The 26,834-nt window shown below is 42.6% G+C and overlaps 1 protein-coding gene across 6 annotated transcripts in view; it reads right to left on the reverse strand.

Moving 5' to 3' along the window:
- Nucleotides 1-2,154: 2,154 nt before the first annotated feature.
- Nucleotides 2,155-26,834, reverse strand: part of PACSIN3 (protein kinase C and casein kinase substrate in neurons 3) — a 41,760-nt gene continuing 17,080 nt past the window's right edge. For 2 of the 6 annotated variants that reach the window (XM_048483837.1, XM_048483840.1), the window contains exons 2-11: nt 15,594-15,694; nt 14,538-14,694; nt 13,257-13,492; nt 12,760-12,915; nt 11,749-11,924; nt 11,444-11,564; nt 5,909-6,042; nt 5,235-5,300; nt 4,645-4,805; nt 2,155-2,476 (exon numbers count right to left, since the gene is read on the reverse strand). In XM_048483837.1, coding sequence (XP_048339794.1) covers nt 2,361-2,476; nt 4,645-4,805; nt 5,235-5,300; nt 5,909-6,042; nt 11,444-11,564; nt 11,749-11,924; nt 12,760-12,915; nt 13,257-13,492; nt 14,538-14,694; nt 15,594-15,647 — 1,377 coding nt within the window. In that variant the 5' untranslated portion in view covers nt 15,648-15,694 and the 3' untranslated portion in view covers nt 2,155-2,360. Of the gene's footprint in view, nt 2,477-4,644; nt 4,806-5,234; nt 5,301-5,908; nt 6,043-11,443; nt 11,565-11,748; nt 11,925-12,759; nt 12,916-13,256; nt 13,493-14,537; nt 14,695-15,593; nt 15,695-18,118; nt 18,338-26,834 lie in introns of those variants that run through there. The other 4 variants (XM_048483838.1, XM_048483842.1, XM_048483843.1 and 1 more) reach the window with 4 other exon arrangements.

The raw sequence follows: 26,834 nt of genomic DNA on the forward strand, positions 1-26,834 counted from the left end.
GGCCCCCCCCGAACCCTCCCCCCTAAAAATCTACACCTACATCACTGGTCCGATCTGTGGCCAGCTGGGCTCCCAAGGGTGTAGCCTTGCTGGAGGCTGCCCAGGCCTCCTGGCCACTGCCCTAACTCGGGAAGGCCACCACAGTGCGGCCTGCCGAGGTAGCCTTCCTGGGCTAGGGCAGCCCAGGTACGTGGCCCAACCTGTGGCTAGCAAGCCACCCATGGAAGGCCACTGTGGTGAGGCCTGCTGGGGTGGCCTTTCTGGGCTAGTGTAGCAGCCAGGAGACCTCGGCAGCCTCCAGCAGGGCTGCGGTCACTGGAGGCCCCCATGGAAGGGTCGCTTGCCTCTGGGCCAGCAGCGTAGCCTTTGAGGAAGGCCTGCTCACACCCGGCTGTTGTGGGTCTCTGAAAGCCCCCTCGCTCCCCCTCCCCTGAGAGAGGAAAGGACGGGGCTTTTAGCATTTCAGCCAGCTGCCTTTAGCAACTGGTTCACCTGAACTGGTGCAAACTGGCTGAACTGGTGCAAACTGGCTGAATCCAGGGATTTCAGTCAGGGAGTGGATCTGACTTGAAATATACTAAGTGTCATCATGTGCTGAAGCAGAAAATATTCAGACAAGAAAACCAAGTGTCTTATTTAGTGGTCGAGGCTGCAGGCAGAATAGTAGTGACACTTTCCACAGGTGAGCATAAACAAAAGGGAAGAGAATATATCTTCTGGGTGTAGAAGAATTCCTAATCCAGTCAGAACACTAATTATATACACAGGTGGATTCCCAGTCTGGCGTATTAGTGTTTTGCTTAAGGTTACCTTAGGAGGGTGATTTATGTGAAGTTGTTGAACAGTGTCATGGTTGTAGGTGTACTGTGTGAAAGTGAACCAGCCTGTTGGAACCCAAAGTCATCATTAATCCATTGGTCAGTAACATCTAACTATACCATCTTAAAGTAAAGATCCTCTCATAACATCTAAGCAGCTGAAGAAACTTACAAAGCTTAAGAACTATGACTGTGCCAAAACTGATGTTTGTATATAGTTATTCCTACCTGATTTCCATCCACTGAAATATCTCCTGATCCCATCTAGTTAGTTCAACACATTTCTCTTTTGTTTGTTGAACCTGCTTCAGTTCTCATCGGATCTTGAAAAAGGGAATTTGCCATAGGGGGAAAAAGATTCATTTCACTTTTTTGGAATTCCTAAGACTAAGCAGTAAAACATAGAACACCCCACATGCTACCATCCAGTCAGTACAGTCAAAGAAGAGATGGGAAAACCTTCCCAGCATAGGTAGGGGACTGTCTGAGCCTGCCACAAATAGGGTCAGCGACAACTGATAATAGGTCCAACTATTGGTACAAGTCAGTGATGGCGAACCTATGGCACGGGTGCCAGAGGTGGCACTCAGATCCCTCTCTGTGGGCACGCAGAGTTCATCATGTGGGGGGGGGAATTACCCCCCCCCACACACACACACACATCTAGGCTGGCCTGGCCCCCTGGGCTTGATTATTAGCATTAAACCTAAGACCTAGTTTTGGGGAAGCAGTGTAGGTAACCCTGTGAAGCACTGTTAAAGCCCACTGATTTTTATGCAAAGAACTAAAGCGTGATCCTTTACCTGGGAGTAAGCTCGGTTGCTGGCAATGGGGCTTGCTTCTGAGTAAACCCTCCTAGGGTCGTGATTTACCCGTTTGAAGAGTTGCATGGTTGTTTCAAAGCAAAGCCACCCTCTACCACCAAGCTTACTCCCAAGTAACGCACGCCTCAGAGCCAACCATTTTTTCTAAACTTAAACCTCAGCATTCAGGTTAAATTGCCGTGTTGGCACTTTGCGATAAATAAGTGGGTTTTGGGTTGCAGTTTGGGCACTCGGTCTTGAAAAGGTTTGCCATCACTGGTATAAGTGTATAGTTGATTATCATTGTATTTTCCAGTAGCAAGAATGGTAAGCTGGACCGGAGTCTGGGAGTAAATTTCAAACAAAAAATCACTGTTAACTTCAAGGACTGGGGCCAGGTGGAGGGGCGGGTGAGATCTTCTTGTCTGACTACAGCAGCTTTCCTGTATTTCTGTTGTTCCAGCAAAAAAGCCTTCTAAGCAGTTAGTTATGCAAGGCCCCTGTCCCACCATCAAGCCCTTGTAGCACTCTGCTTCAGAAAATTTTATACATCTTTATTAGAAAAATCACCATATTTCTAGAAGTTTAAAAGGAAGCATTAGTTATAAGAGAAGAGGACCCTCAAGCGGTTCAGGTTGCTGCACATGGTTTTCAATGCGAGCTGGAGACCTCTGGTAGAATTGCATCCAAGTTGCATGCCTTAAAAGGATGGGGGAGGGGGGTGGGTAGGAGCAAGCAATCATGAAATGACCTTTTCGACATAATTAGCAGGATACAGTCCAATCTGACCAGTCTGAAGCCGGCCTTTGCACCAACCCTGTTCATCCTCTTCACTGATTTTCATTAGCTCGTCACCTAGAGGTTTAAAAAAAGAGACCCAGAATAATTGAAGGAAAGGCCTGCCAACTCACTCTTATCTACATATCAGGTGTTCCCTGAAGAGCCATGAGCATAGTCCTCCTGCTTCTGCAGTTTCCAGCACGTATACACAGCAGGCAGAAATAGTAAGCCCAGCAGCTGTTCCACTGAGCAAAGTTTGAGGCCTTCCTACAGCCTAAGGTAGGATCCATGCAACTTGTTCACAGTCAGTCTATTTAAATCAATGAGTCCCATTTCCAAGTATTATCAAGGCTAGCCTCTATTCCCTCCCACCCTCAGCCGTTTTACAGTGGGTCTATTGCAACAAGGTCATTCTACAGAGGAGCATTTTAAAGAAGGGGCTTTTGGGCAGCAACAGCTGAGTTGTGTCCCAGTGTCTTTGTGCTACCTCAATTGACTACAATCCTACAACGTCCACCCTGGCATTTGAAACAGCCATGCAGGATTCACACACAGCAGTTAGTGACATTAAAACTACTCAAAATAGGCACAGCCATCCTGACCTCTGCATGCCACAAAAAGCATAAGATGACCACCATTTTTCCTCCACTTCCAAAAGGAAATTTTACTATTTAAAAATAGTACACCATGAGAACAACAACAAAAACATACTTATCTTTTGGACTGTCCCTGTAAATGACTGGGTTTACTAAATATGGAGGAAGATATAATACAATTTGTATTATATCTTGTATTGCTTCAATTATGTGCCATTCAGGTATGCTTCAATTATGCTTCAATTATGTGCCATTCCAAGTTCCAAAAAGGGGAATGACCCAACTGAGCATATGCTATGAAGCCTACAATGCAAAACAAAAATGTTGAATTATTCTTTGATCAATCTGTTTACCACAGACCATTTTGATTTCCAAACCAGGAATATAAATAGTTCCCTCCTTATTTTCTCCCATGGGAACAGATGAGAAGGCAAGATTGTGCACGGAAGCATCTTGCACTCTAGCTCGCATCAGTTCACTCCAGACTATACCCACATACTGACAGAACTTAGTGTGAACAACTAGCGACCACAAGTCAAGTGACTGAAATTGCACAGTTGTCTCTTGACCTACATGCTACAGAGATCCCTTTGGTACCCCATCAACCTAAAGAAAGGAAATTGGTGCTACTACATGTAACAGTACCAACTAAGCAGTTGAGACATAGGCTTCAAGCAGTCCCAATGTTGGGTTTGAAATATTTTAGTACCTGCAAGAAGAAAGAATCAGATTTTTGCAAACATAAAAAAAGTTACAGCATGAATGGAAGACCTTCCCAAGATCCAGATAGTCCCTATAACATGACCTTTTTCACCTTGCAATAGACTGGAGCTGTCAGATATAATTTTCATGTATTCCTCATGTTCTGCTACACTTTGGGTGGGATCAGATCATTAGCCACACAGCAGTCCCTTAAGCTAACTGAGGATGGAGCCACTAGTCACACAGCAAACAGTAACTCTACCATGCTACCACAACCAACCAGAAATCCAAGAAAGCCGAGGAGTGATAATGCTCAGCTTATATCCCTTTTAGCAATGAATGATACCTCTCCAACTAATTAGACATATCTGGCTGACATTTGAAAGGTTAGAATAGCAGCCACCTAATTCTACAGTTTGCTTCCTTAAAAAAAAAGACTAACATTTGGATTAGAAAATGAGTTGGAAACTTCCTAGCTCCAACTTACAGCAGGCTTGCAGTTCATCTCTTGAAGTCTGATAAGGCCTCCAGCAGTGTAAGCAAGGGAAAGTTACACACTACACTAAACATTGGTCTATTTTAACAGAACCACTGGTTTCTTACATGGAAAAATACCTAAAAACAATTTGTCAGAGTTCACCCTGCCATGCTATGGAAGACTCAGGAATAGTAGCCTGGAGAGACTGCATCACAAATGTGCAGATTTTCTTTTCAGCCAGGTTGGTGCCTTTCCCATAAACTATCCCTTTGGGAGGAGAAGCAACATTTCTGAATTTTATTACTGTGCTACATCTCCACAGCCCCTTAAACACAGACTGCCAACTCCTTGCCTGAACTGCTCAGTAAAATTATTGTGTAGGGTTCTTTCAGAAATCTGGTGAGAAGAGTCCAGGACCATCCAAAGAGAAGAATAGCAAGCAAATTAGCAGATTAGTGCATTTGTACCTGCTTTAAAGCTCAGCTCATCAGCCTCCTGTCCTGCGTAATCATACAGTGCTCGCACCCGTACGCCTGGTACCTTTACATCTTCCTCATGCCCATTGACCTCCAGGCACTTCTTTGGAGTATCCTCATCTGACCACTCCAAGATCTCTTCTTTGCCCCCACTGTACAAGTTTTAGGAAAGGGGGAGAATGGAAAGAAGTGTAATTTAAATGTTCATGATAGAAACAAAATACGCACTACCCACTCCATGGAAATCATGTGTTTTTCTATGTGTAAAAGAATACATTATGATATATAGAAGAGGCAGGCAGAAAAGGTGAATATCTGAAAAAGACCAGAAAACTAGCAAGATGGTAGACATTCAACAGCTCGTGTACCCTTAAGCAAATCTTGTGCAGGTCAATACCACAATAAGGAATGCTGATTGGCTCCAAATTAGAGACAGTGGTAGAATAGTCCATTTGGAGGAAAAGGGAGTATGCTACAGTGCTCATCTCCTTAACTAAAAAGGAAAGAAGATGCTACAAGGAAAAGGAAAACAGCAGAGAGACCCTGTATGCAGATAATCCCTGAAGAATCTTTATACTAACTTCATACGTGCTGAGGCCCTCAGGGTGTCATGGAAGTGGCTGTTTTGTTCCTCTTGGTGTGAAAACCTGTGGATTGGCAAATAAGGCCTTTAACTGGGAAAGGCAGATGAAAAGCACATTTCTCTGCTTCTAGTGCCAATGTAATTTATGGCAATACACCAAGTTTTACACTGGTGAGACTTAAGCTGTAATCTCCATACTACAGTCTTGGAGCCAGAAAACCTGCAATTACCAAAAGGGCTACATGACCACAAGGGAAGTTCCACCCAAACAGTTCTAACATGTTTATGTAGGAAACAAATGAAGATTGAGAATCCAGAGCAGCTGGAAGAGCATATTTCCCAAAGTTAGTGTCAGCTGGGTGGGAATATCCTGCTAGCATCCTCACTGTATGAAATCAAAGTATAGCTGCTGCATTACGGGAGAGGAGATGTGGGACACCAGCACTAACTCTGTTCCTCCCAGCTGGACCCAACAAGACACTACAGAATGCATCTCATTAGTCTTCTAAATTTATCTTACAACTTGCAAGAACTCTCCTTTGGAGAATGCTGATTAATAAAGCCATAAAAATACAAAAGTCTTCTCTCCCCCATTTCCAACAAATCATCCACTTTACCAGCAGTGTTGCCTTTCCTGCACTGGGACTGAATGATAGAAGCTGCCTCTGTTACCTTTGCTTTGTCTGTGGAGGGGTCTGTTTGACTCCATCCCCTGCTGGCACAATACTGGTTAAGGTGACATCTTCATTACTTTTACTGCTTTTCTCCTTCCTGCTGATTGGCCGCTGTGTTTCAAGAGACCATTCCTAGAAGGAAAAAAAGATTTGATCTCCAGCTCCAAAAAGCTTTTGAAAAATTAAATGAATGCTTCCCCTCACCACAATGAAAAGGATGCAGAGGATTGAGGGGTGCACAAGGTTTTTTTTTAATACAGGCAACAGTCAGTTCTAGAGACTATCAGGTTTAAACTGGAGAAGATGGCAGTAAGCCCATGGGTCATCACCAAATGCTTGTTAAAGGCTGGAGCGTGCTTTCAAAGTGCATTAGAGTCAGGCTTAAGGTGATTGTGAACTATTCCCCAATCTGTGTTCCACAATCACTCCTAGAATTCTTCACAAGGTTGCCAAGCCAAGGGGTGGGGACAGGGGGGCTGGCATGCGACAACACTGATGTTGCTACATCACTTTCAGGGAAATCCTGGAGTAGAGCCATAAGAACCTAAGAAATTTCTGTTAAATTCCTACAGCTACCCTATGTCACTTCCAGGTTTTCCCTGGAAATAACGTAGACACCATCAAAGTTGGATAGAAAAAGGGCTCCATGGATCTAGTCGTAAAAAAAGACTAACATTTGGATTAGAAAATGAGTTTCAAATATTTGACGTGGTTTACAAATGGAACTAATGCTTGACAGAAGAATTTTTTTTCATTGAGAAAATTAAAACAGGATATAATTTGTCTACAGGAGACTCAGGAGAAAGGATATAAACTATTTGACTCAAAAATCTTTGGGTGAAGAGTTTACTGCAGTGAGTCCTAAGAAAAAACAGGGTGGTGTTATATGTTAACTCTGGATTGGTACTTATGTTGATATTAAATGATGAACAAGATAGATTTGTGGGGGTGGAAATTACTTTGATGGGGTCAAAACTATGGTGTTGGGAATTTATGCATGAAAACAAAACAGATTTTTATAAAAACCTTCTAGAGAAATTAACAGAATTTGCATATGAAAGCTGGTGTGTGATGGGAGGATTAGAATTGTGTGATATTACCACAATGGGCAGAAATACACAAGGCAAACAACCAAAATATTTTTGATATGGTGGATAATTTGGGTAGGGTGGATGTATGGAGACACAAGAATAGGAACACAAGAGAATATACTTATTATTCAGAAAAACATAATTCTGTCTCAAGAATTAATATGATTTGGGTTTCAAAAAACTTGGCCTCTAAGATCACTAAGGTAGAGGCTTTACCAAAGTCTTTTTCAGATCACAACCCAGTGAGTTTAGAATGCAAAAAGAAACCATGTATGTTTAGATGGAGACTGAATGAAACTGTGTTGCAAAAAGATCTGGTAATTCAAGATTGTAAACAGAAACTAAGATGAGGTTTTTTTAACTCAGTTTGAACAAGGGTATTGATATAAGAGTGATGTGGGATGCAAGTAAAGTTTTTATTAGGGTGCACTTGATACAACATTCCTCTGCACACACAAAACAAGAAAGTCAAGCGAGAATGTAGGAAGTATCAGAGGAGATTAAAAGAAGAACTGAAAAGGAAACCAAGAGGAAATTTTACAATAGATTAAAATGCTACTACAATAAGTTTCTATGTTAGCAGTGAGAGAGATAGAAACAAAATTGAAATTCGCAAAGCAAAATTTTTTTTTTAGTTTGCTAATAGGTCAGGAAAGTGGCTGGCATGTAGATTAAGAAACTAACAGGAAAAACAATAATTTTAAAACTACAAGAAGATTAATCAATACAATTTTTAAAATTTCTGTACAAGTCAATATAAAGAACAAGAAATCTTAACAGTAAAAATTCAGGAGTATCTTAGAAAATGTAATCTGCCTAAAATTACAGATGAGCAGAGGTGTAATTCGGAATGGCATGATAACAGTAATTGGTAGAGGGTATAAAAAATTAAACCAGGAAAGGTTCCTGGTCTGGATGGACTTTCAGATTTATGCCACAAATGTTTTGAAGATGGGATTTTATATCCTTTGCAGAAGACTATGATCTATTTTCCAGGGAGGAAGGATGCCTGAGGTGTGGAAAGAAGCCAACATAACTTTAATACCTAAAGAAAATCAAAATGTTTCTTTGGCAAAGAACTACTGACCAACATTGTTACTGAATAATGACTACAAGATTTTTACTATGATTTTAGCATAGAGACTGAAAATGGTGTTACAGGAAATTATTCCTGAAGATCAATGTGGTTTTCTGCCTAAAAGACAATTGAGGGACAATGTTAGAAACATGCTAGATGTATGGGAATACTATGAAAAACGAAACGAAAAACAAACTTCTTTGATCTTTTTGGATGCAGAGAAAGCATTTGATAATCTGAACAGGGTGTTTTTTTAGATATGGAAGATATGGTGAGAATTTTGTAAAATGATTGAAATTGATATATACATCACAAACTGCATAAATTAATGGAGACTTAACCAAAGAGAACAAAAGAGAACAAGACAAGAAGGTTTCTCTTTCTCCTCTCTTGTTTATACTTATCTTAGAAGTATTAAATAGAGATACTGTATATGAGGTGGTGAGAGGATTGAGGGGGTTAAAATTAAAACAAAAACACTTATAAACTAAGACCATATGCTGGTTATCTGGTTGTGACACTGAAAACCCCTACAAGTCGAGCTGAACACTGAATGTTTAAACCAGTGTTTCCCAACCTTTTCGAGGTCAGGGTACCCTTGACCTCACTCTTCATATCTCACGGTACCCCTGCTGCCACCTTCCATCTTCCCCTCCCATTGCCCCTGCTTGCCACATCCCCCACCTTCCCCTCCCAGGATGAAGGGTAGCACTGGGGGTGGTGGTGGCTGCTAACCTTGTGGCAGGCCCTGCCCCATGGGCCAGCTCCATGTCCTTGCTGGCACTGGTGGGAGACACCACAAAATTGAGGGGGGGCGGTAGTGTTGCTGCGGTACCCCTGGGACATGCTCACAGCACCCCAGGGTACCAGGGAACCCTGGTTGAGAATGGCTGGTTTAAACTGAGAGAGTTTAGTACCTAGAAGGGTTTAAAATTAATAAACAGAAAACAAAGTAAAACAGGTTTTAAGGTTGAAAGATGAGTAAAACAGGTTTTAAGGTTGAAAGAAAAGTAAAATACCTGGGAGTGGTCTTGCCAGATAAGATTAGCAACTTACTTCAAAATAATTATGTCAAAACATGCAATGAAATTAAAAAGGATATTTCAAGATGGGATAAACTGTAGTTGTCACTCTTGGGTAGAATTTCTGTAATTAAAATGAATGTTCTACCGAGAATATTATTTTTATTTCAAACTGTTCCAATATTATTAAATGACACTTTGTTTAAACAGTGGTAAAAGGACATATCAAGTTTTATATGGCAGGGGAAGAGGCCTTGAGTCAAATGCAAGATACTACAAGACACAAAAGAAGGGGGGGTTAGGTCTACCTGAGACTAAAATTTGCATCCTATTGTTTAGTTTGGTTGAAGGAATGGATCTCAGTAAGAAATAAAAGACTGCTGGATCTAGAAGGACATGACCTGAAATTTGGAGGGCATGCATATTTATGGTAGGATAAGGTTAAAGTAAATAAAGACTTTAATAACCATTATGTTAGGCATGCCATAGTGAGAATATAGACGGAATTTAAACCTAGATTATGTTCAAGAATACCAAAGTGTCTGTTACCACAAGCAGCACTATTTAGATGTGAATTGACTTTTGAAAAATAAATGGATCATATATGATGATATTCTCAACCCCTCACAAAAGGAAGGTAAAATGAAATCAAGAGAACAACTACTGTAAAGAGGCATTTCTTGTGACTGACTTCCTTATTTACAATTTTCTGAAATATTTAAGTTAGATAAACGTTAGTACAGTTTAAGTTAATATAGTTTTGAAAATACCAAACTGAATTTGAAATGGAATCATGTACAAATGATGAACATGTTATTTCTTGAATGTATAAACTATTGCTGGGATATGAAATGAAAGGAAAACAAGTGTAAGAGTATATGATAAAATGGGCCACTACTTTGGGGTATAATATATAAACAGAACAATGGGAGAATATGTCATCAAAGGGACTTAAATTTACATTGAGCTCTAATCTAAAATAATTTTTACAAAATGATATATCAATGGTATATGACACCAAGTAAATTAGCATATGTACAAAAACATATCTAACAAGCGTTGGCAATGTGAAAACCAAGAATGATCATTTTACCATTTATGGTGGACTTGCAAAAAAGCCAAGTAGTATGTATGGCAATACATTCAATATTTCAAAAGACCTTAAAAATGAATATACAATTGAAACCAGAAGCTTTCTTGTTGGGATTTATAGATAGAGTTGTGGAGAAAAAAAACAGGGAACTTCATTTTTATACATGACATCAGCTGCAAGAATACTTTATGCACAAAAATGGCAATCTACCTTCAGTAGAATAGTGGCTGAAGGTTTTGATGTTGGCAGAAATGGCCAAACTCACTTGTTACTTTAAAAAAGTTTAGTAAAAAATTTTGGACAGTTAGAAACAGTGGATGGATTACTTGTGTAAGATAGAAAAAAAGTAATTTGATGATTAGTGGCTTTGAAGATTAGTGGATTGTTATCGTAAGACTTAACAGATAAAAGTATTTTAATTAGCAGTAGTGGTTGTTAGGTTGGAACATGAAGTATGTGGTTAAAGAGAAAGTGATATTGATTTTTACCTTCACACTTGATGTAGATGAAATTGGCAGTCTTAATGTTAAGTTACTTTCTTATAATTTCTAATGGGTTTTTTTTACTTTTTTGTAAGCATTTTAAGTATTAATTTAAAAAAATGACATCAAAAGTTGCTTTAATTTTTTTTCTCCTACTGCCATTCTAAGGTCTGCCAGCAGACCTCCCAACCACAGGGAGAGGCTTGGTAACCCTGCTTCTTCATCTTGGGTAGAAAACATTTTTTTACAAGGTGGGGGAGTACAGGTAAAAGCTGAAGTACCTCTTCCAGTCTGGCCTTAATATGCTTTAGTAGGAATTCAGTCACTGTCACATCCAGTTTGGCCTTCATGGCAAAGGTCACAGTTTTCTTAGACACACAATGTACCAGCTAACTAAAGCCTAGTCAATAAATTGGTACAGTTCGACCCACAGCACAAAGCAGCTGAAGACTGTGTAGGTTTCAGAGATCATTAGCATCACCCAGGGTGTACTCTTGTTTGTACACTTGAGCCACTGTTCCACTCTTTTACATTATGGGCTCAAAAGTCAAACTGCATTCTGGAGGCCACCATTTTCTCAGCAAGGAGAAGGGCTCAAGCTGTTGTTACATTAGGTTGCACACATTATGTATATTGTGCCTTTTTTCAAAAAAGCATTTTTCTGAAGTAACAAGTATGTATTCAGGTAGAACAAGAGAAGACAAAGTTAAATATACTTTGAAAAAGAAAGGTTGAAGTGCATTCTGCCAGAGGGAGAAATACCCTACCTCAAACTGAGGCCAGTTCATAGCCATGCCTGGTCCGTGGACATTGCGCCACCATTTCAAATCCTCATGGTCATTTGCAGCCATTATTCCCTGATACAGATCCCGGTAAAGTGCATGAAAGCTGCAGTTAAGAGAAGGGGGGAAGACATCAAAAATCATGTTGACAGCTATGTTAGAATGATGCTATGCATGCTGGGATATATTTCTATAGTGCATAGCTAGTTTTCCTGGACTGAATAACAATGCTTTTCCTGCTACAGTGCAATCCAGAGGGAATAAAATTGCCCTGTTTCTCCCACACACACCTCTCATTGGTAGACAGGTTGAGATGGTTGTGCAGATCCAAAAACATCTCCTTGAAGAAACACAAGCGTTTGCACTCTGCCTCCTGGCAGCTTTCAAAAACTTGCTCCATGTCTTCCATGTAGCGAGGGTTGTATCGGTTCAACTCCTCCAGCATCTTCTCATACTGATCCTTACACTACAGAGAGGCAGAAAAACAAGCAGACATAACCAATAGGCTTAATCATGTCCACTTCAGTGTACTCCTAACCTAAATTTGCCTTTTAGCTAAAAGCACCAGGGGCTGTGATTTGACCATTGTAGCAAACCTTTTGTTGCTGATTTTGACAGAGAAGCAGAGTGCTGTGGCTCATTCCTCCAGCCATTGCATTGTTTCCGTGGGAAAGCTTCTCACAACATTTACGTGGGATGGGGCACCCAGCCTATGCTGTCTTCTCAACAGGCCCCCAGACCCTCATTTTTTATCCCAAGTATTCTCTGTCTGCTGAAGCATACTCAACATACACTGGGACGAGGCCCAAGAACTTTAACATCAGTCCACTGATGTTCTCACATACAGAAAATGAGGCTCAAAAACCTTAACATCAGTCCACTGATGTTCTCACATACAGAAAATGAGGCCCAAGAGGCCCAAGAACCTTAACATCAGTCCGCTGATGTTCTCACATACAGAAAATGAGGCTCAAAAAACCTTTTAATGACTGGGGTCCACTGATGTTCTCACAGAAAAGTCTAAGAGGGGCCTGCCAACAACCTAATTTCCATCAACAACAATTCATATTATTATTACATAGCTACTATATTATTACATACACATACATATTATATTACTACACACACATACATACATTACATTACAGAAATGAGGTCTTAAGAACCTGAACATCAGTCCACTGATGTTCTCACATACAGAAAATCAGCCAGCTACCAGTGCTCAGCCCTTGTTAAAAAAAATATCTTCCTCAGCTGAAGAGCACGTTAATAGCCCAAATGCCACAGTCTGAACCAGGTACCTTCTCTGCTTCTTGAGCACATTTCTCCACACGCTCCTGAAGTTTACGCATCTGCTCCTGTGAGATGGAAGAATCTGCTTTGGCATGAGTCTCTCGTGTCTGTGCAGTCTTCTCTTCTTTCCGAGCAGCATGGTAATTCTTCTTTGAAGTTTCCACCTAACACAGATATTACAATGCATATTGTATCAGACAGCTTCAAACTGTTTTGGTCAATGCAGAGGGATGCAACTTTTCCTAACACAGAACACTTCCTAACTTGGCCATCCATGGAAGAAAAAGACTGCCATGCTGTACATGAACTCATACAAATTTGGCAAGCTTTAGAACCAGCATCTTAGAAATGCCTCTCCATAATATTCAGGGCTAATACAGGCAACGGCTAAGTGGCCAAACAGCTCATTCAATTGCAAGACATAGATTAAAGACAATTCTTAGGTAGACCATCTACATGCTCTTGAATGCTGCCTTCCCTCCCTGCCACACCTCTCACTACTCACATCCTTCAATTTCTTCACCCAGGGCTTCTGGGCCTTGCGGTATCCATCCTCTGCTTCTTTTGTCTCTTTGAAGCCACCGATCATCTGCTTATGGTAGACTTCCTTCTGCCATGCCTTTATCTTGTCTGAGTCTTCGCCAGCCAGGCGGTTCCGTACTTCTAGATGGATCTCACTGAGCTTATCTGCAGCAGTCAGGAATGCATGCCAGGCTTTTTCCAGTGTGCCATACTGGGGGCCTAGAGGAACCAAAAGAGGCATCATGGCAAAGATGCCGAATCCAGCAATCATGTTCAGAAACCAGCCTTTATTCCTTACCAATAGCATCAGTCCTACAGACACTCAATGTAGGTTTGTATTCTGCTGCCCAAAGAACCAGTGAGGGGCTGTAACTCAGTGAGACCGCACTGCTTTGCTAAAGAGTTCAATCTCCAACATCCACAATTAATAGAACCTAGTTAGATATGAAAATCTACCTGAAACCATGGAGAGTTTATGCCAGAGCAAACAATACTGACCTTGACAGACCAAAGGTCTGACTGAGAACACATCTGGGTGTATTTAAAAGTTATGTAGGAGGAGTAAGTACAGATGATGGCTACTGACCATTCAAGTGGTCTGCACTCCTTAACTGTAACAAGAATATGCTGACACAATCTCAGAATTGCTGTACCACAAAGACCTATCTTTAGAGTTCACAAAATAACATTTCTTGTGTTTTGGAATGACCACTCAGTTTGTATTCTGGATTTAAGTCTCCTCATTGCCGATTCATAAGCATAAAACACAGCCCTTCTAGGCGAAAGGATGCTTCTTCTGCTCTCCTGCTGTGCTTGTTGACATACTGGCTGAATTCTTGAGACTATTTAGTCTAATAATTTGCACTCATCCATAGGCAAATGGCTGAAAGAAGTCATTTGCCATTACATTTTCATAAGGAGTGTTACCTGTCTCCCCTCCTCAAACTAAAAGAGGGCAATCCTGAAAACTGGAAAATCATTAAACAACTTGCCTTGGTTTAAATAAAGCCAGTTGTTGCAAGACAAGTCACCGAGAAACACTTTTAAAATGCTGGTTCCTAGAAAAATGTCTCAGAGCATCCTTATTTATTCAATTGCTTATTTTAGCTGATTGGGACAGAGGTAGGTAAGCCAGGTGAGAAAAATCACAGGAGTCTGGTACTATTTGGGTGCAACAGCCTTCCTAGCATGGTGTTGCAATTGCCCTTCTGCCTTGAGGAGGTTTCCAGCCCACCCCGAGCGACAAGCCTCATATCTGCCTCACCCTTCTCCACAGCACCCCTCCATTTACGGGCCCAGTCTGTCAACTGCTGGGCATAGCTCTTCTCGATTTTGGCTCTCTCTTGGAAGCATGAGATGAGGTCATTACACAGCCGGTTGCCATCGTCCACTCGCTTCACTGTCCGCTTGTAGTTGCCAGGCTGAAATTAGAGAACACTGTCAGTCCTTTTTTGTGCTCTTTCCAGTTTTAGCTTAAAAGACAGAGGCAATGCAAAATGCTCCAACGTGGAACAAGCTATACCCTTTTCCACAGAAAGAAGTGCAATTGTGCATGTTGCAACAAAAATCACAGCAACATGTCTCCACGCTTTAAAGCAGTGCAGATTTTCCAATACCATTTATAATGCTATTTTAGTTCTTTCATCCAAATAATGATTTCCTGCACTAGTAAACATAGAACTTAGTTACGCCTGCCATTCTACTCTCCACAGCAGCACAGAGCCTACTGAATGGGGAGGAAAATGTGGCCGCAACTATAGAGAAAGTAACTTTTGCCACTAGCCACCGGGGACAATATAAATGCTATTTTTTCAAAGTTCTATGTTTGCTAGTGTGTGAAACAATGATTTGGACAAAAGCTTAAATAACATTATAAACACTACCAGACAACCGGAAGGAGGGATGGCAAGCTCTAGGACCCCAGAGGAGAATTCCACCAAAGAGGTGGTCCAGGAAGATGTGGCAGTTTAATCACACGTCTCCCAAGTTCTTTTGGTGGAAAAGGGTATAGTCTGCTGAATCGCAAAATGGCTCCCATTTAAGTCCCACCCAAATTCTTCATAGGAATACAGAACGGGAGGAAAAGTAATCAGGAACACAGTGTTGTGCTCTGATCACACATTCCAGGCATTATTCAGTACTAAAGATAGAAGAGCGCTTTACAAAAATATATGGATCCAGATATCTGATGTCAGCTTGCTGTCACTGCCCTTTCCTTGGGGGCAGGGCATATAAGCCATGCTGGGCAATAAGTGCTGCCCCCAATAAGCACTTCCCTGCCCCCAAGAGGAGCACCTCCCCCCACATTCTAGTCCCTTACCTCCCAGAAGCTACCAATGGATGCTTCCCCACCAGTATCATCCTCCGATGACATCACTCTGGTTTCCTTGCAGCAGAGAATTTTTGCAGATTTTGATGCAGCTAGGAAGAAAAACAAACAAATGCTATGCATGTGGCAGGAGACTGGAATTGTGCCAAGATATTGCACACAGGGAATCATTAACCTCAAATAAAGTAGCTCTAGTTTAGCAACACTGAACAACAGCCAAGGGAAACATCAAACCAATGAGGCAACCGGGTTGGTAGTTTCACATACTAGTAGCAAGAGTGTCGCCTCAGGGCCCCCTGGTTCATTTTAGAAGGATACTACTTACAGGCCAAACTCTTCTCTCCCTCAAGGTGGGAGGGGTTGTGGGATGGACAAGCCTGGGATCTGTACGGAATATATAGAGGCTCTGTTGCTCCAGAGCCAGCCCACAGAGCAGCTGCCTCAGTTTCAGACCCAGTGTTTGATTTGGAGTTTGAGAAGTGTCTTGAGAAAGTAGATGGTTTTTACCTATTTGTACAAAAAGCTTCCAGTGTTTTATCTTGAGATAGCCAGTCTCCACAGAACATGGCAGTCCTATAACGTTTTTCTTATGAAGGGACCATTACACATGTGTACTTGAAGGAACTAGATGGTTTTGCATCTAAGCTCCCAGGTTCCAATGGTCCCTAACTATTCTATGGAGTATCCCAGAGGCATGGCCATGTCAGTTTGGTGCAGTGAGCAAAACTAAATCTTCTGAGAACTTAAAGACTAATGCCTTTATTGTAGTATAAGATGCCACAGGCTAGATACATGAAGTGAAATATGCAGATTTTAATTTACAGAGGGAGAAAACTGTGAATTGTAGTGTTCAAAGGCCAAAAAAATCAAGAGGTATAAGGGTTGCGCCTTTGCTTTCACATAAAAGCAAATAAGGTATACTACCTTAACCTACTTTGTACTACCTTAATCTACATGAACTTACTCCACTCGTTCTTAAAGATGCAACTGACTGTGACTGAATTCTATAGTACTGCTAAAGATTAAAATAAAAAGTATATTTTCCCAAGACAGTATACTTTTCCAAGGCAGAAGAACATTATTAAGTACAGTATCTTATAACAGCAGTTTGGATAATGCTTGTGCCAAAAGAGAAAAAGAGAACTTCAGCTTTTAAATATGAAATCAAGAGGATTAAATGGATCACATGAAATAAAGGCCAAGGACCACAAAAAAAGCCAAAGGCTCTCAAAATTTTGGAGAAGCTTCCTGACCAATTGCCAGGTTGGAAAATATTTGTGGCCATGTGGGTTGCTTCTGTGCAGATCTGACCATTCGAAGTTACATTTTCTTGTTCCATGGTCATGCTTCAAGTTCTCAGCATCATAAATACACTCAGTTACTGCAAACCATGTTACAGAACACTTCAGAACCAAAGAGCATTTGAAAAAGCTTTCCTACAGTCAAGGGGTACAACACCTTAATCAAGCAGATTTATCCCTGCCAATGGCCCATACCAAACACATTCTGCAGAGCCTTAATGATTCTCCTTCATCCTGCTATCTAATAACAAGATGTTTTGCCTAGAAGAAAACTACATCCAATTGTTCACTAAAATGAAGTGCGTGGGAAGGGCCAGCCCAGGATCAGTACAGAACATACAGAGGTTCTGTTGCTCCATACTATCACCAGTAGAATGACTGCAGTTCAGGACGTGCCCTAGCAGCCTCATTCCTCTGGGTACGGGTCCCATCATGATAACCTGGATGTGTGGCAATCCTTTCATTATTAGCGCTGTGCAAATGGAATATGATTGTGTCAACAACGTACTTCCAACATTTAAGCATTATGAGCTATATACAGCAAGTACAGATCCCTAAGTTTCTGTGATCATGGGATTTCCACTGCCACCTTAGTAAGATACAGCTTCTTAAGACTCATTCATGGTTAATGACTGACAGATACACTTCATTGCTGCTATAGCCCCTAGCACATTCCTGGTTATAAAAAGCTCCCCCCACGCCCTCAAAAGGTATCTGCTAGCTCGGACGGCAAGGCAGAGCTTACATAGCCCAAATGGCCAGGTTGTCTTTAAACCCCTTGTGGCATTTGTTTTCCATGATTTTAAGACATGATTCTAACCTATGTGGTTAAGATTATCTGCCATACCATTTTTCTCCCAAACAGTGGGAAAGTGTATTAAAAAGTGTTGCCCTCTTACCATTGAACATTCTAGCTTACTTGTTAACAACTTAAACAAACCACTAACCAAGTGAGAAGGCTCAAGAACTTCTAGAAAGGTTCTCTTGTTCCTAGTTTATTAAGAACCCCATATTCTATAGAGTACCCCTATCTGGATAGCCCAGGCTAGCCCATCAGATCTTGGTAGCTAAGAATGTTAGTACTTAAATAGGAGACCTCCACGGAAGTGCAGAGACAGGCACCTCTAATTCCTTGCTTTCACAACCCTACAGCTGTAACTTGACAGCACTTTACAAAGCCATTCTACTGAGCACATAGCTTGGTTCCTTACATACCTAGATGCAAGAAGTCAGGGATCCAGGGGCTGCGGGGGAGTCTCCTGGGCTCTTCCACTTGCTATGTGTGCTGGAAAAGGCAGAGACTAGACGGCTTTCTTGCTAGTTCTAGCTGGGCTGAGTCAACTATTCTTAGTTCATCTCTATGAGAACTATAGCAGTCTTCACACCACAGTGTACTTTTCCTTCTCTGTGGAATCCAGGGTGGGGCGTCCCCAATAGAGAAGCAACAGCTACCTCCTGCTTCCCAAGGTAGCTTCAGTACACTGAAGAAGTGCCAGGTCCCAATGTAAGAAGATACCTCAGAGTTAAAATAGAAGCATTGGGGTGGCATGACAGCATGCAGCAGGGGGAAAGGCCTGCTCATAACAGCTCAACAAAGCAACAGCTCCTCCCCAACCGGAAGGAACCAAGACAAACATGGATCTCCTGGCGGCGCAGCACAGGACTGGAGCCAGTTCTCCCATCTGTCCCAAAGGCTCATCTTTATTGCCTCTTCTAGCTACGGCACAGCAAGGACAGAATTCCTTACCACAATTTTGGTTAGGTCTTATGTGTCCCATTCGCAGAAGACTCAACAGGGTAAAACACTGAACAGGATCTGTTGAACTACCAGTCAGTTTTTGCCCCAGGAAACATAGGAACGGTTAAGAACATAAGAACAAGCCAGCTGGATCAGACCAGAGTCCGTCTAGTCCAGCTCTCTGCTACTCGCAGTGGCCCACCAGGTGCCATTGGGAGCTCATATGCAGGATGTGAAAGCAATGGCCTTCTGCGGCTGTTGCTCCCGAGCACCTGGTTTGTGCAGTCCATGCCTCAGACCATGCTCTTTTCTTGTCAGCATTTCTGCATAGGAACAAGCAGTTTGCAATGTATTGTCCTTACCGGGTTTTTTTTCATTTTGTACTCCAACAGCCCCCTGTAAACACTGTTGTTGTTACATATCCATGCAATCACACTACCCCTTCATTTCTTTATTTTTGGCTTTGCATAAGTTTCAAGCTACTTGCAACCCTAAAAAGTGTCTCAGCCCTTTGCCACCCTGCTGAGGAGTCCAGCACAAAGTCCAGCACAAAGTGTTGACTAACCCTATGGAAGAAGCATATAATGCAGGAGCTGTACTGAGAAACATGAAGGTTTATAGTTCAGTACAAACAGCGACAGCCATAGCAGGTTATGTTTACCAACTCACTGTCACAGGAGCACGACAGCCCAAAGTGCCAAATCCCATAATCATGACAGGGAAAGACATCACTTAAGACATCATGAAGCAAAGTCACCACTATACTCTTATATAAGAGCCACCTTCTTTGACAGAGAAGAAACATAGAGGAGTGTAAGGTTTGCTTTGCACAAGAAAAACATCCTAAATTGGGAGAACATACACCATTTATTTGAGATACATGAACTTCCTTTGAGAACTCTGGCTTGGCTTCATATAGGATTCATTAAAGTCCCATTGTATTTGAGCAAATGTAGCATTGCTTTGAATCTTAAAAATTGGGGTGAAGATCATGAAATCTTCACAACCTAAATTAAAGTGAAAATTTTCCCTACTGCAATTGTCAAGAAAAAAAGTATGTTTTTAAGAGAATAATAAACACATTCCATAAAACATTTTTTTTCAATTTAAGTGAACATGGGTCATAAGTTTTTCATGATCTAGCAAAAGATAGTAAGTGTGCGTCATCAACTGAATTCCTGTGACACACAAGCAGGAAAAGTTGTCTCAATAACTGACTGTCACATTTAAATTCAATTCTTTAAACAAAAAGGGCCAGAAGATTGCTTTGGTCTATAGAGTAGAAAAGCAAAACCAGATTTTTTTTTCTACTCTGTGGAGCTGGAATGCTAAACAGAAGAATTTCTGGGACTGCAGGGAGTCATGCACAACAGTGCAGAGTCTTCTACTGCCAAGGGAGCAATGAGTGAGGCTCTTTCAGTCTTGTGATCAGGGGACCAGATTGGCTATCCCACACTGCAGCAAAGGTGGAGAATAGGGGTACGTTTTACTGTATAATCTTAGTCGGTCCAGAAAGACATTTGAGCCAGAGGATTGGAGCAAAAGGCAAAGAGTTCCCATGTTCATTCCTTTTGTAGATTTCATATCATGTCCCTTCAGTCTGAGTCATCAAGTTGATATCTTCTACTGCAGCAGCTAGGGACTGCAAATGCAGCTGAATTTTGCTCTGCTTTGATAACTAGAAGTGTTGCAAACTTCTGTACATCTGTTATGTTAGACACTGCACTATATGATAAAACTGTAAAGCTACACACTTCAGCTACCAGACTTATACCCATTGTTAGCAGAGTGCTTACCCCTTCCAAGTTAAACTTGGTAATGTTTGTGGGGTAATTATTAACAGATACAAAGGTGACAAACATCAGATTAACAGTCTTGTACTACACTCTGCAAACTTCATGTTTCTGAATTTTAAAAATGTGATCATTCATACTGTACAAAAGACAAGTGTCAATTAAGGCAAAATATTAAAGGAAAAGGACTTCCCATTATTCAAAGGGCTCCAGTTCATAGCTTTCTGATGTGCAGTACAATAGAATGTGCTAGCATAGAACACACACATTCCAGGAAGCCTGGATATAAATTACGTGACTCTCTAGGTTTACTGAAAACAGAGCCTCCTCCCTATGCACGCCCTTCGATACTTACACTTCCACTCAAATGCCCAGGGCACTATCTGGGTGTATTAGAAATATCTCCACCAGACACCTGTTGACAACCATCTCTGGACACCTCCACAGTGGACAGTAATATACAAACATGGAAGCTTCCCTGAGGGTCACACTCAGCCCGGGACATACTTTTGCAAGGATGGCGACTAAGAACAAGGTTATGCAGATAAAAGAGAACTTTTATTATCCAGTGTGTCATCCAGACACCACATCAAGACACAAACATAAGACTTGGGGCTCAGAGGCTATCTAAATTAAACTCTTATGAATTAAAGCAATTGATTTGAAAGAATTTCCTCACAGTCATGAGGAGGTTCAGAGTGACATGGACTCGTGTAGTATATGGACTTCAGTGGCTAATCACTACTTGTTTTCTCTTCATAGACTGCTGCACATTCATAGGAGAAGGCATTACGCACACTTGCAATACTTTACTATTGAGAGTCTATAAATAGTGTTTAATAGAGAGCAAACAGGGGATTCTGTCATCTTCCCAACTGGCTGACTGGATAATGAATTCCAAGTCAAGAAATTTTTCAGTCCTCTTGTGATATCTACCACAAACCAGCAGGAGTCTCCTTTATCTTCCATGGCACCTTGTATTAAGAAAGGACCTGACTTATCAAAGTAATTCAAGAAGTGAAATACAGCAGGCTAACAGCATGATTTTTACACTTCTCACCACTTGAAAGATGGAGAAAGCCCTAAGATTTTAACAAGACAAAAGGCTTGAGGGATGTAGTTTGAACATAATCTTTTAATACACCAGTGCAGTCTTCATCTGTAGGTATCAAGACAACACAAACAACAAGTGGTACTCATAGTCCTTCAGATAACCCCCACAATCACCTGCAGTTACAGTGCACCACTCTGGGGGAGAAAAGGTGGCTAGTAACTGGAATACTAGACTACTGTTGCCTGGCTGCAAAGCAATAACAGCTTCCCATGCAGACTTGTGCAATGCATGTTTTTCCCTGACCAGGGGGCACTCCCTTGAAGGAGTCACTCCCTTGGAAGAGTCACCTGGTTGAGAAAGGAGCTAGAAACCAATGTTTCCTGGCCTCTCCCATGGAATCTACTCCTGTCTGAACTGCCTAATCCAGTTTTAGAAGAGCTTTGGCCAAGTGCCTTGAGATTAGTGAAGGGTATTTCTACACCAGGAAAAGTTGGTCGCAGAAAAGCGAGGGGGCACAACAATGCAGAGAAGAAGAAAAGAATGATGGTGTGATGGAAATTTTTTTGCATTATGTATAATTCAAAGACGCCAACATGTTTTGCACACTGCTTCTTCAGACAGTTTATAACACTGCTCCATCAGACATTTTGCCTACCATAAAACATGTAGGGATCTTTGAGTGATACATAATACACAAAAATTTCCCACTCTCAAAAAGTAAAACCAAAAAAATGCAACAGAAATACAGGAATTTTTTTATTTTTTTATATTTTAGATTTATAGGCCGCCTCTTCCCTGGAGGGCTCGAGGCGGCTCAACAACATGGCTGTTATTAACAGCAACTCAACAAACATAACTTAAACATTAAAACTCCGGCAGCAGTTACATATAATTTAAATAATCCAAGCCATTCAAACAGTATAAAATAGTTCAAACAGGCGCCTGTTCCTAAGGCTAAAAGCAAGGAAAAGATGAAAGAAGAAAGGGAGGGAACAGGTGGGCCCAGATGGAGTCACAGCAGGCCCAAACTGGCAAGATGACAAAGATGGAAGTTCGGCAGAAGGAGTTTCAGTGGGGGGGCAGTAGAACCGCTGAGCCAGCCTCTCCAAAGGCCGGTGGAATAATGCATTGTTCTTACAGAGCCCTGTGGAACTCGCCAAGATCCCACAGGTGGCCCCGGACTGATGGAGGTAAGGTATTCCACCAGGGCTGGGGAACCCAGAGCCGGTAAAAGGCCCTGGCCCGGTCGAGGCCAGCAGCATCAGTCCCGGGCTTAGGGTCACCAGCAATTCTGCCACTGCCGTAGCGCATGATGGCCTATAGTGGGACATAAGGGGTGATATCACGGTCCCGTGAGATATGAGGGCCCCATGCCGCCGTAAGGCCTTAAAGCGTTATTGCCACTTCAGCACCTTGAAGATACCGATCCGGAACTTTCCACTGGGAGCCAGATGCAGACGGCCAGTAGCACAGGGGTGATATGGTCTGGAGTAATCACCACCCGTCAAAAGCCGTGCCGCTGCATTTCTGGACCAGCTTCAACTTCGGATCAATCGCATGGGAAGGCCCGCGTGAAGCGAGTTACAGTAATAATCTAATCACGCCGCAGGTGACTGTCGCATGGATCACGCAGTAGCCAGGTCGGTCTGGGAGAGAGAGGGAGCCAACCGCCGTGCCTGGCGAAGATGAAAAACGCGAGCCTGGGTAACATGGGCCACCTTGGCTCTCCATTGACAAGAGCAGAGTCAGAAGGGCCGGACCCCAGTGGCCACTGAGCCAGGGATGCCGGGGCCAAAGCGACCCCCCCTCCAATATAGGCGGCTGGAATTCCCTTGGTTACTCTCCCCCCCCCCGCCCAGCCAGAGGACCTCCGTCTTTGTTGGATTGAGTTTTAACTCTACCTCTGCTTCAACCAATCCAGCAACCGACTCCAGACAATGCTGTAGAGACTGCAGGGGCAGAGGGCGCTTCCATATCTCCATCAACAGAATAGGAGCTGGGTGTCATCCCACATATTGGTGACAGACCTCCTCAGCCCAAAGCTCCAGCACCAATGAGCAAGGGGTCGCATGTAGATGTTAGAATAAAGCGGAGGAGTTAGCAAGGCCCCCTGATGGGAACCCCACAACTAAGTGGGGCTCTCTGGGAGAGCCTCAACTTCCAGCACCATACCTGCTGACCCCGACCCTGGAGAAAGCGAAGACAATTCCATTGAAGGACAATGCCCGCGACTTCCAGAGGCTGCCAGGCGGTGGATCCAAAGGTGCGTGGATCGACCACATCAAAGCAGCTTCGCTGTGAGATCAAGTAACACAAGCAGCGCCGATCCGCACTATTGGTCTAGCTGCATGCGGAGCATATCTGTGATGGCAATGAGGTGGACCGGTCTCCGTCCATGCCCAGCTTTCACCGGGAAGCCGGATTCTGGAAGGGATCAGGAAAGGCACCGATCGTCCTCCAGGAAGCTCCTGAAGCTGCTCCAACACCACTCTCTCAATTACTCTTCCCAGGAGCGACAAGTTCGAAGCAGGCGTGTGTAATTGAAGCCAGATTCCGCCATAGGATCTAAAGTTGGTCTTTTAAGAGTGGGGCGGACCACTGGCCTCCTTCAACCCACCCGGAAACTTACTCCTTGCTCAAGGGAGCAGTTGACTATATTCAACAGGTGGGGAGTCGTAACTCCTCCCGGCAGAAGCTTTTATCAGCCAAGAGGGGCACGGATCCAGAGAGGTTGCAGGTAGTGGAGTCTAACAGCAGCTAGGACTCCATATCCCAACTTATCGGACTCGCTTAGAGTAGGAAAACCGGCATCCAGACTTGGACCCAAAGACGGCGAGAGAGCCTCGAAGTTCGCTTTACTGTATCAATTCAGGTGGCAGGAAGGTCCCGGGCGTGAGGGACGCGATTTTATCTACAAGCAAAAAAAAGCTCTGCAAATGCCTCACAGGCCGATAGTCAATTGAGAGATTTATAGACCCTCTCCACCAAAGGAGGTGAGGGATCGGACAATCGAAATAATTGTGCCGGGCGCAGGGAGCCAGCAGATCACGCGCAGGAGAGGACGCAGGAAATGGGCATTCTTCGCCCTCCATATACGCCAACTCATAGAGCTTTGGCATAAGCGTCCTATAAGTTGTTCGCCCGCCACTTCCGTCGGCGAGACTTCCTCCACACCTCTACTCTGTTTCGTCTGGAGTTCCCGGGTTTCATTCTTGAGGCGCAGCTCCTCGGGAAGTATACTCAAAGGAGCCCGTCGGTGAACAGCGGGGCGCAGAGGGCGCCTGGGAGCTAATTCACCGATGGCATCGGACAGTCTGGAATTCCAGTCTGTTACCTGCTCATCGCGAGGGGTGCCAGGAGGCTCCAGGGTCCCGCAAAGCATTCAGGAACCTGGCCGGTTCCATAGAGAATCTTGGCGAAGGCGGACATAAATAGAATCCGTCAGCCTAGACAGGGTTGGCTCGGCTTGAGTCCACCCGAACCTTTCCAGGTGACAAAATGGTCGGACCATGGCACTCTGTTAACAGAGGATTCGACCATATTCACTCCCGCCCCCAAAACCAGATCCAAAGTGTGACCAGCTTCATCGGTGGCGCCGGTGTTTAGAAGGGAGAGTCCCAGCGTCGCCATGGATGACACCAGGTCCACTGCCGCTGAACATGAGGCGGCATCCACATGGACGTTGAAGTCCCCCAAGACAATAAGTCGAGGGAATCGCAACGCCCACTCGGCCACCGCCTCCAGCAGCCGTGGCAGGCCGTCCCCAGGTGCGCTAAAAAATCAAAAATCTCAGAAATAAACTAATAAATCTTTGAAGAGAATGCATGTTGAGTCAGATAAGATGTCTGCAGTTTAAAGGGATGAAGTTCATAGTTCAAAACACTGCCACTTCTGATGGTTGCCCTGTACATAGCGACACTTTGAAAACTACTATTAGACTTCATAACCTTATGCAGCCTCCTCAGCTCCTAGATGTTTCTCTCTTAATGTTTAACATATAAGATTTCTTTAGTTCCACTTTGAACTATCATGAAACAGACCTCACATTGATAAAGCTTTACAATATGAAATGAAATTCTATTAGAAATGTATATTTTTGTAAAATGTTAAGTCATAGAAAAAAATTAATTTGAGAAAAAAATTAAAAACATGTGGTAATTATCTGTTATCAACAAATTTATTTTACTGCTTTAACATGATTTGTAACTAAACATAAAACTGGATTATCTGGCATATCTATTAAATTCAGAAGCATAAATATCTTTGTTTTCTACAAGCAAAAATGCAAATCACCCAAGAGAAAAAAGCATCAAACAGTTGTAATTTACACTTGATATCTTAGGACATTTTGTTGTTCTGTCCAAATAATACCCTTTTATGAATTACAAGATGTGTTACTCATTTACAATTAATATTTTTCCCTCTCTGATGACAAAAACTGTATCACACAGTCATAGTAAGACTGGCAGCATATTTGAATACAGACTTAAATCCTATAAAGAAAACACTAAACTCTTTCATGGTGTTACTACCATATATATTATCACATTAATTGTGGACAAAATTAATTAAAATTCAAAGATAAATATATCCTTGAAAGTATCCTATATCTACAGTAGACAGGATTAACTAAGATTGTAGATTCTCTTACATAATCATCTTCACACTATATATCTAATTCTCAACTGTGCCCCCTTCCTGGGGATATTTAAATCCAAAAGATAGGGCGCATACTTTACCCCAACAGTTTCTTTCTGCAGATTTAGGGGACCCCCTGGGTCTGCAGAAAAATCTGAAATTTTGGTTTAAATCCCCTCAATTTTTTTTTTAAAAAGTGTTCTTTGTGCACATAGGCTTACCATTGATGGCTGCCTCTGTGGCGGCACAGCCCTGGGGCCACTGGCAAGCCTATCTGTGGCCCCAGGAGCCACTGACAGGACTATTCAGCTGCAGCCAGGCTGTAAGGTGAGTGAGAGGGGGAGATGGGATCCCCCCCTGCAAGTGTTGTGGGCTTCTCCCTCCAGCTTCAGATGAGCAACTCCAGGCAAATCAGCCAGAGAGTGGACGGGGCTTGGAGTCATGGTGGGGCCAGTGCAATGGGGAGATGGCAACTCCCCTGCAAGTTTCACAAGACCCAACTTGGTCATTCTGACTGAATAAAACCTTGCATTTAGAACACTACATTTCATTTGAAAGATAATATATTTCACACATGTTTATTTCAGAATTTGCCTTAACTTTCATTTTTTCTGTGGCAGAAACTGAAAAACAATTCTTAGAAAAAGGAATACACCCTAAGTTGCTCTATATTTTTCCAGGTCTTTGGGTCTCTAGTCATGCGGGTGG

The sequence above is a fragment of the Sphaerodactylus townsendi genome, linkage group LG02 (genome assembly GCF_021028975.2).
Source record: "Sphaerodactylus townsendi isolate TG3544 linkage group LG02, MPM_Stown_v2.3, whole genome shotgun sequence".
Lineage (NCBI taxonomy): Eukaryota > Metazoa > Chordata > Lepidosauria > Squamata > Sphaerodactylidae > Sphaerodactylus > Sphaerodactylus townsendi.